The following is a 17,350-nucleotide window of genomic DNA, read 5'->3' on the forward strand; positions in this document are numbered from 1 at the left end:
CTGCTTGGTGATATAAGGTGGGAGAACCTTCACCACACGGACTGCAGCGGTTCAAGAAGGTGGCTCACCACCACCTTCTCAAGGGCAATTAGGGATGGGCAATAAATGCCGGCCTCGCCAGCGACGCCCACATCCCATGAATGAATAAAAAATATAAGGACAACAATCACACAGAAAGGGTTTAGGATTCTATATTGACAAACACATAAGTAGCAAGATATACTGTTTTACACACACATTAAACTGTTTTGCACACACATTACAAATACACAACACTTGTGCATACGATCTTTTCAGTTTGTTCAGTCATGGTGCTGGTCAGTACTTCATCAGCAGCATTCGGATACGTCCCCACAGCAGTCCAGTAATTCCCCCCGGCAGTCCGGTACGTCCCCACAGCAGTCCAGTAATTCCCCCCGGCAGTCCGGTACGTCCCCACAGCAGTCCAGTAATTCCCCCCGGCAGTCCGGTACGTCCCCACAGCAGTCCAGTAATTCCCCCCGGCAGTCCGGTACGTCCCCACAGCAGTCCAGTAATTCCCCCCGGCAGTCCGGTACGTCCCCACAGCAGTCCAGTAATTCCCCCCGGCAGTCCGATACGTCCCACCAGCAAGTCTTCAGAAGGGAAAATTCTGGTGCAATACTGATACCAAAGTTCCAGAGGAAACTTTAATAATTTTACTATAATTCCTGTCACATTCTTTATAAATAAAAAAAACATTTTGTCTCAATAATTTGAGCAATAAACACTGTAACAGTCTAGAATACTGTCCTTTCTAACATGGCAGTCTACAAGAGTGCAGGCTGAGCTGCTGATACTGAGATGGTCTGGATATTCTGTGGGAATATTCTATGGGAGAGGCTCCATCAGAAATAATAAATATGGGAACTTTTAGACCAAAACGGACAAGGAAAAATACTCAGATTGCAGCAAATCAGCTGTTGAGGGAAGGAGTCCTATTGTGACAAAGATCCAGAAATGTCAGTGCAATTGACCACCTGAGGCAAGGAGTTCGAAGCCCAGTGGATTGGTCCTGCATCTGGTGCGTCTCCATCCGTTTAAGAACAGGTGCAGCTTTTATACATCATCCAAGGTGTGTCTGAAGACGCAGCAACTCACAGCCCTTGGTCTACATCTGAATAATGTCACCAAGCACAACCTGCCCGATGACAAAGGGTTCCACAAGCACACCAACACCGCTCCCCCATACCCGCAGCTCACCCAATCCCCCCATACCCGCAGCTCACACCAACACCGCTCCCCCATACCCGCAGCTCACACCACCTCCCCCATACCCGCAGCTCACACCAACACCGCTCCCCCATACCCGCAGCTCACCCAATCCCCCCATACCCGCAGCTCACACCAACACCGCTCCCCCATACCCGCAGCTCACACCACCTCCCCCATACCCGCAGCTCACACCAACACCGCTCCCCCATACCCGCAGCTCACCCAATCCCCCCATACCCGCAGCTCACACCAACACCGCTCCCCCATACCCGCAGCTCACACCACCTCCCCCATACCCGCAGCTCACACCAACACCGCTCCCCCATACCCGCAGCTCACACCACCTCCCCCATACCCGCAGCTCACACCACCTCCCCCATACCCGCAGCTCACCCAATCCCCCCATATCCGCAGCTTAAAACCCCCCATATCAGCAGCTTACATGACCGCCCCATATCTGCTCACTCCCCCATATCCGCAGCTCATCCAACCCCCCTATATCTGCAGCTTATCCCCCCATATCCCCAGCTGAACCCCCCATATCCCCAGCTCAACCCCCCCATATCCCCAGCTCAACCTCCCCATATCCCCAGCTCAACCCCCCCATATCCCCAGCTCAACACCCCCATATCCCCAGCTCAACACCCCCATATCCCCAGCTCAACACCCCCATACCCCCAGCTCAACACCCCCATACCCCCAGCTCACCACCCCTCCGATCCACAGCGCACGTCTCCTCCCGCCCCCCTTCCCTCCCTCCCTCCCTCCACCACCTGACGGAACTGAGAATTGGGATCCAGTGGTGTCAAATACTTTCAATTGTTTTGCTTGTAGAAATTACACCGAGGACATGCAGACACAAGGCTGTTGTTGAACCGTAAGTGGTCAAGGCTACAACAAGCTTCTTCACATTTGCCAATTGTCAAGACCATGTCCGTGTCGAGCCTAAAGGTTTTGTAAGACCATCAGCGACTATTAGAAACGGCAGTGACTAATTCTGATTTACTGTTCCCCTTTAATTAATGTTCCACAGAAAGTCCGATTCTGGAATGAAAAGGATTGCATTGAAAAAGTGCGGAAGGGATCTGGCTTCCTTCAGAGTTTCTGCTGCTTTGATAACTGTTGCCACAACTCTGCAGCATGGGTGACTTGTAACAAATCACCGCCACGTGCTCCAGTCTTATTTCCCGGTCAAAAGGGATCTTCAGTGCTTTCTTCAGATTCTGCAGGCAGATTCACCAAAGCAATGCCCTTGTGCAATCTCTCCAGGGAAAACTTCATCTGAAACAGAATAAACGGAATCAGGAATCTCAAATCACAGCAGCTGAACTCAATGCACAGATCGCTCCACCTTAGTGAAGGTTAAGGATGCAACCTACACACAGGTGGATCTGGACTCTATATATAATAATCTGCCATTGATGATCACATATCCCGGAGTGATAAATAATTCATTGATCAGAATTTCTTACCTCATCTAAGAGCCCAACACAGGCCTTGAGGATGTGTCTCCACTTCTGTAATTCGGCATCATGGAAGCTCTTCTGCAACTGTAAGATATGGGCCCATTCCACAGCTGTCTGAGGAATCTTTCTATCAGAAGAGGCATGAAAAGAAGTCCATTAGTAGGTCTTCACAGAGATATGAACAACTACAGGAATTGTAACACTGCATGTAACACGAGTTCAATAGGCAACAGTAACACAAGAAAGGAATTGCAGAGCGATGAGCAGATATCACACCACACAACAGGAGTGGCAAGGACAGGAGCAGGCAATTCACTGGGACCATGACCTCAAAGCAAGGAGAACATTCAAAAGAGAAAGGGTGAGGATAACAGGAGTGGAAATAAAAGGAGCCGAGTGTAATGTATCCAAGTTTGCTGACGATACAAATCTAAGTGGGAAACTCATTACAGCCTTGGTCCAAACATGGACAAAAGAGCTGAATTCCAGAGGTGAGCTGAGAGTGACTGCCCTTGACATCAAGGCACAATTGACCGAATGTGGCACCAAGGAGCCCTAGTAAAATTGAAATCAATGGGAATCAAAGGGAAAACTCTCCAGTGCCTAGAGTCATACCTAGCACAAAAGAATATAGTAGTGGTTGTTGGAGGCCAGGACATTGCTACAGGAGTTCCACAGGGCAGTGTCCTAGGCCCAACCATCTTCAGCTGCTTCATCAATCCATCATAAGGTCAGAAATGGGAATGTTCGCTGATGTTTGCACAGTGTTCAGTTCCATTCACAACCCCTCAGATAATGAAGCAGTCCGAGCCTGCATGCAGCAAGACCTGGACAACATCCAGGCTTGGGCTCATAAGTGGCAAGTAACATTCGCGCCAGACAAGTGCCAGGCAATGACCATCTCCAACAAGAAAGAATCTAACCACCTCTCCTCGACATTCAACAGCATTACCATCGCCGAATCCCCCACCATCAACATCCTGGGGGTCACCACTGACCAGAAACTTAACTGGACCAGCCACATAAATACTGTGGCTACAAGAGCAGGTCAGAGGCTGGGTATTCTGCGGCGAGTGACTCACCTCCTGACTCCCCAAAGCCTTTCCACCATCTACAAGGCACAAGTCAGTAGTGTGATGGAATACTCTCCACTTGCCTGGATGAGTGCAGCTCCAACAACACTCAAGAAGCTCGACACCATCCAGGACAAAGCAGCCCGCTTGATTGGTACCCCGTCCACCACCCTAAACATTCACTCCCTTCACCACCGGCGCACTGTGGCTGCAGTGTGTACCATCCACAGGATGCACTGCAGCAACTCGCCAAGGCTTTTTCAACAGCACCTCCCAAACCCACGACCTCTACCACCTAGAAGGACAAGGGCAGCAGGCACATGGGAACAAAACCACCTGCACGTTCCACTCCAAGTCACACACCATCCCGACTTGGAAATATATCGCCGTTCCTTCATCGTCGCTGGGTCAAAATCCTGGAACTCCCTTCCTAACAGCACTGTGGGAGAACCTTCACCACACGGACTGCAGCGGTTCAAGGAGGCGGCTCACCACCACCTTCTCAAGGGCAATTAGGGATGGGCAATAAATGCCGGCCTTGCCAGCGACGCCCACATCCCATGAACGAATAAAAAAAAGTAAGCTGTGACGAGGACACAAAGAGTCTGCAAAGGGATATAGACAGGTTAAATGATTGGGCAAGAAGGTGGCAGATGGAGTATAATGTGGGGAAATGTGAGGTTATTCACTTTAGAAACATAGAAACATAGAAAATAGGAACAAGAGTAGGCCACTCGGCCCTTCGGGCCTGCTCCACCATTCAAAATGATCATTATGATCATCTAACTCAATATCCTGTTCCCACTTTTTCCCCATATCCCTTGATCCCTTTAGCATTAAGAAATATATCTATCTCCTTCTTGAATACATCTAATGACTTGGCCTCCACTGCCTTCTGTGGTAGATAAATTCCACAGGTTCACCACCCTCTGAAGAAATTTCTCCTCATCTCGGTTCTAAATGGCATACCCCGTATCCTGAGACTGTGACCCCTGGTTCTGGATTCCCCAGCCATCGGGAACATCCTCCCTGCACCTAGTCTGTCTAGTCCTGTTAGAATTTTATATGTTTCAATGAGATCACCTCTCATTCTTCTAAACTCTAGTGAATACAGGCCTAGTCGACCCAATCTCTCCTCATACATCAGTCCTGCCATCCCAGGAATCAGTCTGGTAAACCTTTGTTGCACTCCCTCCATGGCAAGGACATCCTTCCTCAGATAAGGAGACCAAAACTGCACACAATACTCCAGATGTGGTCTCACCAAGGCCCTGTATAACTGCAGTAAGACATCCCTGTACTCAAATCCTCTTGCAACGAACGCCAAAATACCATTCACCTTCCTAACTGCTTGCTGCACCTGAATGCTCGCTTTCAGCGACTGGTGTACAAGGACACCCACGTCTCATTGCACCTCCCCTTTTTCCAATTGATCACCATTCAGATAATAATCTGTCTTTCTGTTTTTACAACCAAAGTGGATAACCTCACATTTATCCACGTTATACTGCATCTGCCATGTTCTTGCCCATTCATCCAACTTGTCTAAATCACATTGGAGCCTCTTTGCATCCTCCTCACAGCTCACATTCCACCCCAGCTTTGTGTCGTCTGCAAACTTGGAAATGTTACATTCCGTTCCCTCATCCAAATCATTGATATAGATTGTGAATAGCTGGGGCCCAAGCACTGATCCCTGCGGTACCCCACTAGTCACTGCCTGCCACCTGGAAAAAGACCCGTTTGTTCCTACTCTGTTTCCTGTCTGTCAACCAATTCTCAATCCATGCCAGTATATTCCCCCCGATCCCATGCGCTTTAATTTTGCACACTAACCTCTTGAGTGGGACCTTATCAAAAGTCTTCTGAAAATCCAAGTACACCACATCCACTGGTTCTCCCCTATCTATTCTACTAGTTACATCCTCAAAAAAATCCAGTAGATTTGTTAAGCATGATTTCCCTTTCATAAACCCATGCTGACTTTGTCCAATCCCGTTAATGCCTTCCAAGTGTTCTGTTATCACATCCTTTATAATAGACTTAGCACTTTCCCCATTACTGATGTTAGGCTAACTGGTCTGTAATTCCCTGTTTTTTCTCTCCCTCCTTTTTTAAATAGTGGGGTTACATTTGCCACCCTCCAATCTGTAGGAACTGTTCCAGAGTCTCTAGAATTTTGGAAGGTGATCACCAATGCATCCACTATTTCCAGGGCCACTTCCTTTAGTACTCTGGGATGTAGATTATCAGGCCCTGGGGATTTGTCAGCCTTTAGCCCCATTAATTTCCCGAGCACTATTTTCTTACTAATTCTGGTTTCCTTCAGTTCCTCCCTCTCACTAGACCTTTGGTTCCCTTACATTTCTGGGAGGTTATTTGGGTCATAAGAACATAAGAAATAGGAGCAGGAGTAGGCCAATCGGCCCCTCGAGCCTGCTCCGCCATTCAATAAGATCATGGCTGATCTGATCCTAACCTCAAATCTAAATTCATGTCCAATTTCCTGCCTGCTCCCCGTAACCCCTAATTCCCTTTACTTCTCGGAAACTGTCTATTTCTGTTTTAAATTTATTTAATGATGTAGCTTCCACAACTTCCTGGGGCAGCAAATTCCACAGACCCACTACCCCCTGAGTGAAGAAGTTTCTCATCTCAGTTTTGAAAGAGCAGCCCCTTATTCTAAGATTATGCCCACTCGTTCTAGTTTCACCCATCCTTGGGAACATCCTTACCGCATCCACCCGATCAAGCCCCTTCACAATCTTATACGTTTCAATAAGATCGCCTCTCATTCTTCTGAACTCCAATGAGTGGAGTCCCAATCTACTCAACCTCTCCTCATATGTCCACCCCCTCATCCCCGGGATTAACCGAGTGAACCTTCTTTGTACTGCCTCGAGAGCAAGTATGTCTTTTCTTAAGTATGGACACCAAAACTGTATGCAGTATTCCAGGTGCGGTCTCACCAATACCTTATATAACTGCAGCAACACCTCCCTGTTTTTATATTCTATCCCCCGAGCAATAAAAGCCAACATTCCGTTGGCCTTCTTGATCACCTGCTGCACCTGCATACTAACTTTTTGATTTTCTTGCACTAGGACCCCCAGATCCCTTTGTACTGCAGTACTTTCCAGTTTCTCGCCATTAAGATAATAACTTGCTCTCTGATTTTTCCTGCCAAAGTGCATAACCTCACATTTTCCAATATTGTATTGCATCTGCCAAATCTCCGCCCACTCACCCAGCCTGTCTATATCCCCTTATAGGTTTTTTATGTCCTCCTCGTTGTCTACTTTCCCTCCCATCTTTGTATCATCTGCAAACTTTGATATGTTACACTCGGTCCCCTCCTCCAAATCGTTAATATAGATTGTAAAGAGTTGGGGACCCAGCACCGACCCCTGCGGAACACCACTGGCTACTGGTTGCCAGTCCGAGAATGAACCATTTATCCCAACTCTCTGCTTCCTGTTAGATAACCAATCCTCCACCCATGCCAGAATATTACCCCCAATCCAGTGATTCTTTATCTTGAGCAATAATCTTTTATGTGGCACCTTGTCGAATGCCTTCTGGAAGTCTAAATACACTACGTCCACTGGTTCCCCTTTATCCACCCTGTACGTTATGTCCTCAAAGAACTCAGGCAAATTTGTCAGACATGACTTCCCCTTCATAAAGCCATGCTGACTTTGTCCTATTAAATTATATTTATCTAAATGTTCCGCTACTGTCTCCTTAATAATAGACTCCCAAATTTTACCCACCACAGATGTTAGGCTAACTGGTCTATAATTTCCAGCCTTCTGCCTACTACCCTTTTTAAATAACAGTGTTACATTAGCAGTTTTCCAATCTGCCGGGACCTTTGCCGAGTCCAGAGAATTTTGGAAAATTATTACCAAAGCATCCACAATCCCTACTGCCACTTCCCTCAAGACCCTAGGATGTAAGCCATCAGGTCCAGGGGATTTATCCGCCTTGAGTCCCATTAATTTACTGAGTACCAATTCCTTAGTGATTTTAATCGTATTTAGCTCCTCCCCCCCCAGAGCCCCCTGTTTGTCCAGTGTTGGGATATTCTTAGTCTCCTCTACCATAAAGACTGAAACAAAATATTTGTTCAGCATTTTTGCCATCTCCATGTTTCCCACCATTAATTTCCCAGTCTCATCCTCTAAGGGACCTACGTTTGGCTTAGCCACCCTTTTTCTTTTTATATAACTATAGAAACTCTTGCTATCTGTTTTTATATTTTTTGCTAATTTATTTTCATAATCTATCTTCCCTTTCTTAATCAATCCTTTAGTTACTTTTTGCTGTCTTTTGAAGACTTCCCAATCTTCTATCCTCCCACTAAGTTTGGCTACCTTATATGTCCTTGTTCTTAGTCGGATACTATCCTTAATTTCTTTACTTAGCCACGGATGGCTGTCATTTCTTTTACACCCTTTTTTCCTCAGTGGAATATATATTTTTTGAAAGTTGTAAAATAACTCCTTAAATGAACACCACTGCTCATGTACCGTCTTACCCTTTAATCTATTTTCCCAGTCCACTTTAATCAATTCCGCTCTCGTACCATCATAGTCGCCTTTATTCAAGCTCAGTACGCTTGTTTGAGAACCAACCTTCTCACCCTCTAATTGGATATGGAAAGTAACCATGTTATGGTCACTCATTCCAAGGGGATCCTTAACTAGGACATTATTAATTAATCCTGGCTCATTACACAGGACCAGGTCCAAGGTTGCCTGCCCCCTTGTAGGATCAGTTACATGCTGCTTAAGAAATCCATCCCTAATACACTCAATAAACTCTTCCTCAAGGCTGCCCTGCCCAATTTGATTTGTCCAGTTAATATGATAGTTAAAATCCCCCATAATTATAGCTGTTCCCTTATTACATGCCCCGACTATTTCCTGATTAATCTGTCCTCCTTTGTGAAGACAGAGCCAAAGTATGTGTTTAATTGTTCTGCCATTTCTTTGTTCCCCATTATAATTTCCCCCATTTCTGACTGTAAGGGACCTACATTTGTCTTCACTAATCTTTTTCTCTCGACATACTTATAGCAGCTTTTACAGTCAGTTTTTATGTTCCCTGACTAGTTTACTCTCATACTCTATTTTCCCCCTATTAATCAATCTCTTTGTTCTCCTTCGCTGAATTCTGAACTGCTCCCAATCCTCAGGCTTGTCGCTTTTTCTGGAAACTTTATCTGTCTCCTCTTTGGATCTAATACTATCCCTAATTTCTTTTGTAAGCCACGGTTGAGCCACCTTTCCTGTTTTATTTTTGCGCCAGACAGGAATGAATAATTGTTGTAATTCCTGTACATGTTCTTTAAATATTAGCCATTGCCTTTCCATCGTCATCCCTTTTAGTAAAGTTCCCCAATCTATCATAGCCAACTCATACCTCATACTTTCGTAATTTCCTTTATTTAGATTCAGGACCCTAGTTTCGGATTCAACTACTTCACCCTCCATCTTAATGAGGAATTCTATCATGTTATGGTTGCTCTTCTCTAAGGGACCCCGGCACAACAAGATTGTTAATTAATCCTTTCTCATTGCACAATATCCAGTCTAGGATCGCCTGTTCAATATATTGAAGAACCAACTAGAGGTCTAGAAATCCATCACGTACACAGTCCAGGAATTCCTCCCCCACAGTATTATTGCTAATTTGATTTGAACAATCTATATGTAAAGTCTCCCCTTATTATAGTTGTACCCTTCTTGCATGCATCTCTAATTTCCTGTTTAATGCCCTCCCCTACATCTCCACTACTGTTTGGGGGCCTATAGACAACCCCCACCAACATTTTCTGCCCCTTGGTGTTTCTTAGCTCCACCCATACAGATTCCATATTGTGATTTTCCGAGCCAATATCCTTCCTCACTATTGCATGGATTTCCTCCTTTACTAACAACGCTACCCCACCTCCTTTCCCTTTTTGCCTGTCCTTCCTAAATATTGAATACCCCTGGATGTTCAGTTCCCATCCTTGGTCACCCTGCAGCCATGTCTCCGTAATCGCAACTATATCATACCCGTTAATATCTATCTGCGCTGTTAATTCATCTACCTTATTGCGAATGTTCTGCTCATTAAGACACAATGCCTTTAGACTTGTCTTTTTAAGATTGCTAGTCATTTTAGTATTATTTTGCATTATGGCCCGATTTGTTTTTCGCCCTTGTTTTCTCTGCCTTCCACTATTGCTTCTTCCCTTTCTGTCTTTTGTTTCTATCGTTGTTTCCCCCTCCTCTGTCTCCCTGCTCAGGTTCCCAACCCCCTGCCATTCTAGTTTAAACCTTCCCCAACAGCACTAACACATGGCACTGGTAGTAATCCTGAGATCACCACCTTTGAGGTCTTGCTTTTTAATTTATCTCCTAACTCCTTAAATTCACCTTGCAGGACCTCATCCCTTTTTTTTTAAACCTATGTCTTTGGTACTGATATGGACCACGACTACTGGCTGTTCACCCTCCCCCTCCAGAATGGCCTGCAGCCGCTCAGTGACATCCTTGACCCTAGCACCAGGGAGGCAACATACCATCCTGGAGTCACATTTGCAGGCGCAGAAATGCCTATCTGTTCCCCTTACAATTGAATCCCCTATCACTATAGCCCTGCCACTCTTATTCCTCCCCTCCTGTGCAGCAGAGCCACCCGTGGTGCCCCGAACTTGGCTCTTGCTGCTTTCCCCTGATAAGCCATCTCCCCCAACAGTATCCAAAGTGGTATATTTGTTTGAGAGGGAGATGGCCCCAGGGGACTCCTGTTCTACCTGCCTAGTCCTTTTACTCTGCCTGGCGGTCACCCATTTCCTTTCTGCCTGCGTAATCTTTACCTGCGGTGTGACATTTGGTTGGAAGAATAGAAAAACAGAAATGTTGGTGTTCAGAGACACTTGGGTGTCCTCGTACATGAAACACAGAAAGTTATGCTAAACCTTTATAAATCATTTCCCTGCGTTAAATTTAATTTGCCATGTGTCTGCCCGTTTCACCAGTCTGCCTATGGCCTCCTGAAGTCTGTTACTACCACTGTTTACCACATTTCCGAATTTTGTGTCATCTGCAAACTATGTACCCTCTATACCCAAGTCCAGATCATTAACATATCAAAAAGAGCAGTGGTGCTAATACTGATCCCTGGGGAAAACCACAGAATATTTTTTAAATGATGAGAAACTATTAAATGTTGGTGTTCAGAGAGATTTGGGTGTCTCGGATTTTCAAAAGGCATTCGATAAGTTGCCACAGAAGAGGTGGTTACACAAGATTAGGGCTCATGGGATTGGGGGTTATATAATAGCGTGAATTGAGGATTGGTTAATGGACAGAAAAGAGAGAGTAGGAATAAATTAGTCATTTTCAGGTTGGCAGGCTGTAACTAGTGGGGTGCCGCAAGGATCAGTGCTTGGGCCTCAGCTGTTTACAATATATATCAATGACTTAGATGAAGGGGCCGAGTTTAATGTATCCAAGTTTGCTGACGATACTAAGCTAGGAGGGAAAGCAAGCTGTGAGGAGGACACAAAGAGGCTGCAAAGGGATATAGGCAGTGGGTGGGCGAGAAGGTGGCAGATGGAGTATAATGTGGGGAAATATGAGGTTATTCATTTTGGTAGGAAGAACAGAAAAGCAGAATTTTTTTTAAAAGGTGAGACACGAAGAAATGTTGGTAGTCAGAGGGATTTGGGTGTCCTCGTACATGAATCACAGAAAGTTAACATGCAAGTACAGCAAGCAATTAGGAAAGCAAATGGCATGTTGGCCTTTATTACAAGAGTGTTGGAGTACAAGAGTAGGAAAGTCTTACTACAATTGTACAGGGCTTTGGTGAGACCACACCTGGAGTACTGTGTACAGTTTTGGTCTCCTTATCTAAGGAAGGATATACTTGCCTTAGAGGCGATGCAACGAAGGTTCACTAGATGAATTCCTGATGATGAAGAGGTATGTGAAAGGCTAGCTGTACTTAAAGTAGATAAGTCACCCGGTCTGGATGGGAAGTATCCTAGGTTGCTGAGGTAAGTAAGGGTGGAAATTGCAGAGTTACTGGCCATAATCTTCCAAACATCCATAGGTACGGTGGGGGTGGTGCCAGAGGACTGGAGAATTGCAAATGTTACATCCTTGTTCCAAAAAAGGTGTAAGGATAAACCCAGCAACTATAGGCCAGTCAGTTTAACCTCAGTGGTGGGGAAACTTTTAGAAACGATAATCCGGGTCAGAATTAACAGTCACTTGGACGAGTGTGGATAGATTAGGGAAAGCCAGCACAGATTTGTTAAAGACAAATCGTGTTTAACTAACCTGATAGAGTTTTTTGATGAGGTAACAGAGAGGGTAGATGAGGGCAATGCAGTTGATGTGGTGTATATGGACTTTCAAAAGGCATTTAATAAAGTGCCGCACGGTAGCTTATCATCAAAATTGCAGCCCATGGAATAAAGAGGGCAGTAGCAACATGGATACAGAATTGGCTAAGGGACAGGAGACAGAATAGTGGTGAACGGTTGTTTTTTGGACTGGAGGGAGGTGTACGGTGGTGTTCCCCAGGGGCGGTACTAGGACCATTGCTTTTCTTGATATATATTAATGACTTGGACTTGGGTGTACAGGCCACAATTTCAACATTTGCAGATGACACAAAACTTGCAAGGGTAGTAAACAGTGAGGAGGATAGTGATAGACTACAAGAGGATATAGACAGGCTGGTGGAATGGGCGGACACGTGATGAAATTTAACGCAGAAAAATGCGAAGTGATACATTTCGGTAGGAAAGGCAATATAAACTAGAGGGCACAACTTTAAAAGGAGTACAGGAACAGAGAGATCTGGGGGTATATGTGCACAAATCGTTGAAGGTGGCAGGGCAGGTTGAGAAAGCGGTTAAAAAAGCATACGAGATCCTGGGCTTTATACATAGAGACACACAGTACAAAAGTATGGAAGTCATGATGAACCTTTATAAAAACAATGATTCGGCCACAACTGGAGTATTGTGTCCAGTTCTGGGCACCGCACTTTAGGAAAGATGTGAAGGCCTTAGAGAGGGTGCAGAAGAGATTTACTAGAATGATTCCATGGATGAGGGACTTTAGTTACGTGGATAGACTGGAGAAGCTGGGGTTGTTCTCCTTGGAACAGAGATAGTTAGAATCATAGAATCATAGAAGTTTACAACATGGAAACAGGCCCTTCGGCCCAACATGTCCATGTCGCCCAGTTTATACCACTAAGCTAGTCCCAATTGCCTGCACTTGGCCCATATCCCTCTATACCCATCTTACCCATGTAACTGTCCAAATGCTTTTTAAAAGACAAAATTGGACCCGCCTCTACTACTGCCTCTGGCAGCTCGTTCCAGACAATCACCACCCTTTGAGTGAAAAAATTGCCCCTCTGGACCCTTTTGTATCTCTCCCCTCTCACCTTAAATCTATGCCCCCTCGTTATAGACTCCCCTACCTTTGGGAAAAGATTTTGACTATCTCCCTTATCTATGCCCCTCATTATTTTATAGACTTCTATAAGATCACCCCGAAACCTCCTACTCTCCAGGGAAAAAAGTCTCAGTCTATCCAACCTCTCCCTATAAGTCAAACCATCAAGTCCCGGTAGCATCCTAGTAAATCTTTTCTGCACTCTTTCTAGTTTAATAATATCCTTTCTATAATAGGGTGACCAGAACTGTACACAGTATTCCAAGTGTGGCCTAACTAATGTCTTGTACAACTTCAACAAGACATCCCAACTCCTGTATTCAATGTTCTGACCAATGAAACCAAGCATGCTGAATGCCTTCTTCACCACCCTATCCACCTGTGACTCCACTTTCAAGGAGCTATGAACCTGTACTCCTAGATCTCTTTGTTCTATAACTCTCCCCAACGCCCTACCATTAACGGAGTAGGTCCTGGCCCGATTCGATCTACCAAAATGCATCACCTCACATTTATCTAAATTAAACTCCATCTGCCATTCATCGGCCCACTGGCCCAATTTATCAAGATCCCGTTGCAATCCTAGATAACCTTCTTCACTGTCCACAATGCCACCAATCTTGGTGTCATCTGCAAACTTACTAACCATGCCTCCTAAATTCTCATCCAAATCATTAATATAAATAACAAATAACAGCGGACCCAGCACCGATCCCTGAGGCACACCGCTGGACACAGGCATCCAGTTTGAAAAACAACCCTCTACAACCACCCTCTGTCTTCTGCCGTCAATCCAATTTTGTATCCAATTGGCTACCTCACCTTGGATCCCGTGAGATTTAACCTTATGTAACAACCTACCATGCGGTACCTTGTCAAAGGCTTTGCTAAAGTCCATGTAGACCACGTCTACTGCACAGCCCTCATCTATCTTCTTGGTTACCCCTTCAAAAAACTCAATCATGATTTTCCTCTCACAAAACCATGCTGACTGTTCCTAATCAGTCCCTGCCTCTCCAAATGCCCATAGATCCTGTCTCTCAGAATACCCTCTAACAACTTACCCACTATAGATGTCAGGCTCACCGGTCTGTAGTTCCCAGGCTTTTCCCTGCCGCCCTTCTTAAACAAAGGCACAACATTTGCTACCCTCCAATCTCCAGGCACCTCACCTGTAGCTGTCGATGATTGAAATATCTCTGCTAGGGGACCCCCAATTTCCTCCCTCACCTCCCATAACGTCCTGGGATACATTTCATCAGGTCCCGGAGATTTATCTACCTTGATGCGAGTTAAGACTTCCAGCACCTCCCTCTCTGTAATATGTACACTCCTCAAGACATCACTATTTATTTCCCCAAGTTCCCTAACATCCATGCCTTTCTCAACCGTAAATACCGATGCGAAAGAGTCATTTAGGATCTCACCCATCTCTAGTGGTTCCGCACATAGATGACCTTGTTGATCCTTAAGTGGCCCTACTCTCTCCCTAGTTACTCTTTTGCCCTTTATGTATTTGTAGAAGCTCTTTGGGTTCTCCTTTGCCTTATCTGCCAAAGCAATCTCATGTCCCCTTTTTGCCCTCCTGATTTCTCTCTTAACTCTACTCCGGCAATCTCTATACTCTTCAAGGGATCCACTTGATCCCAGCTGCCTATGCATGTCATATGCCTCCTTCTTCTTTCTGACTAGGGCCTCAATCTCCCGAGTCATCCAAGGTTCCCTACTTCTACCAGCCTTGCCCTTCACTTTATAAGGAATGTGCTTACCCTGAACCCTGGTTAACACACTTTTGAAGGCCTCCCACTTACCAGACGTCCCTTTGCCTGCCAACAGACTGTCCCAATCAACTTCTGAAAGTTCCTGTCTAATACCATCAAAATTAGCCTTTCCCCAATTTAGAATTTTAACTTCTGGGCCAAACCTATCATTCTCCATAGCTATCCTAAAACTAATGGAATTATGATCACTGGTCCCAAAGTGATCCCTCACTAACACTTCTGTCACCTGCCCTTCCTTACTTCCCAAGAGTTGTGAGGAGATTTGATAGAGGTATTCAAAATCATGAAGGGTCTAGACAGAGTAGATAGAGAGAAACTGTTCCCATTGGTGGAAGGGTCAAGGACCAGAGGACATAGATTTAAGGTGATTGGCAAAAGAACCAAAGGTGACATGAGGAAAAACTTTTTTTGGTTATGATCTGGAATGCACTGCCCGAGGGGGTCCTGGAGGCAGATTCAATCATGGTCTTCAAAAGAGAACTGGATAAGTACTTGAAAGGAAAAAATTTGCAGGGCTACAGGGAAAGGGCGGGGGAGTGGGACTAGCTGGATTGTTCTTGCATAGAGCCAGGGCGGACTCCATGGGCCGAATGGCCTCCTTCCATCTCAGCCTTGAATATACTCAACGACTCAGCATCTACAGCCCTCTGGAGTAGAGAATTCCAAAGATTAACAACCCTCAGAGTGAAGAAATTCCTCCTCATTTCAGTATTAAATGGCCGACCCCTTATCCTGAGACTGTGCCCCCTAGTTCTAGACTCTCCAGCCAGGGGAAACAATCTCTCAGCAACTATACTGTCAATCTCCCTCAGAGTCTTATATGTTTCAATGAGATCACCTCTCATCTAAACTCGAGAGAGTATAGGCCCATTCTACTCAACCTCTCCTCATAGGACAACCCTCTCATAGAATCATAGAAAGGTTACAGCATGGAAGGAGGCCATTCAGCCCATGGAGTCCGCCCCGGCTCGACGCAAGAACAATTTAGACTCTGGGGGAATCAAGGGATATGGGGATCGGGCAGGAAAGTGGAGTTGAGGTCGAAGATCAGCCATGATCTGATTGAATGGTGGAGCAGGCTCGAGGGGCTGTATGGCCTACTCCTGCTCCTATTTCTTATGCTCTTATGAGCACAGGGGAAGGAGCAGGGGGATTCTTCCGAAATGGACCTTGATTAACTGCAGCCCTGTGCATCCAATCCCAATAGTCAGCCTCAGGCTTGAGTGCCCTAATCCAACAGATGGACACCTGCTCCGGCAGGGGTATTGTAAGTGCCCTTGTTTGGCATTATATGTCCGGCAACTGAACACAGTTTACAGCACAGGCAGAGGCCAAGTGGCCAATTGTATCTGTCCTGTGGCCAAAAGCGCCTGGTTCTGTGGCCACCCTTTAAATTGCTCAACATTCTTTACAGCTTTTCCCAGTCAGATTCTGTTTTCACTTTTGCAATCCTTCTATCTGCAGCAGTGAAAGAACTGACATTATTCTAATCGATGGACGATTTCATACAACAAATCTCTCCTTTCATTAGATCTAGAACTGTTTGTTGGCTCAGCCATGTCTGGTCCTCTGCTCAGTTCTCCTCTGAACTCTCTGCTCTTGTTCCTCCTCAGCTGTAAATAGCCCACCCTACAAGGAGTGTGCTTGTGATGTGGGGAGTGCCTGTCAGTACATAAGGAGAAGACGACAGGAGTGGACTGGCATTTGGGGTGAAGCCCCTTTGTCAGACTGTGCTGGGAAAGGGCTGAGCAAATGCATCGGGACCATATTTCCCTTGCTTTTCCTGTTTTAATTCCACGTTTCCTGTACTTGCAATTTGTCATTTTTCAGGCCTCTCTCTCTCCCCCACTATTTCCACATACTTTTATATCTGAATAATTTTGCTCAGCACCTTTTATATCATCTATCAGTTTACAGAGCTTCCTCTTTCTTATTGATGCAATGCTGAATTCTCTCCCTCCCTTTCCTCTATTATCCCAATCATACTAAATTTACCATTTATTTTTCCTTCAGTTCTGATGAAGAATTCACACCTAAAATGTCATCATCTGTTGTTTCTCATCACTGACCCTGTGTGTTGCCAGGATGTTCTGTTTTTATCCTGTCCAAACTCTTCCCTGCATCTTTCATATTAAAACTCATTCTTTCCCTAGACCTTAAAACTGTGGAACTCCTCACCTCCTTCAGTCTTCCCTTCCCCCTACAAACACCCCACATTTGTGGCTTTGACTTATCGTTCCTTCCTCATTTCCAACTCTTTGCACTCTTGGCGAAGTCGGGCAGTGTGGATCTCACCGTTTGCCAAGAGAATTATATTGATC

At 45.4% G+C, this 17,350-nt stretch overlaps 1 protein-coding gene across 4 annotated transcripts in view; it reads right to left on the reverse strand.

Moving 5' to 3' along the window:
• Nucleotides 1-1,998: 1,998 nt before the first annotated feature.
• LOC137306271 (protein Aster-B-like) overlaps nt 1,999-17,350 on the reverse strand; it is a 68,111-nt gene continuing 52,759 nt past the window's right edge. For all 4 annotated transcript variants that reach the window (XM_067975433.1, XM_067975435.1, XM_067975432.1 and 1 more), the window contains 2 exons: nt 2,706-2,826; nt 1,999-2,514 (listed from right to left, as the gene is read on the reverse strand). In XM_067975433.1, coding sequence (XP_067831534.1) covers nt 2,425-2,514; nt 2,706-2,826 — 211 coding nt within the window. In that variant the 3' untranslated portion in view covers nt 1,999-2,424. The remainder of the gene's footprint in view (nt 2,515-2,705; nt 2,827-17,350) is intronic.

Source organism: Heptranchias perlo, chromosome 42 (assembly GCF_035084215.1).
Source record: "Heptranchias perlo isolate sHepPer1 chromosome 42, sHepPer1.hap1, whole genome shotgun sequence".
Lineage (NCBI taxonomy): Eukaryota > Metazoa > Chordata > Chondrichthyes > Hexanchiformes > Hexanchidae > Heptranchias > Heptranchias perlo.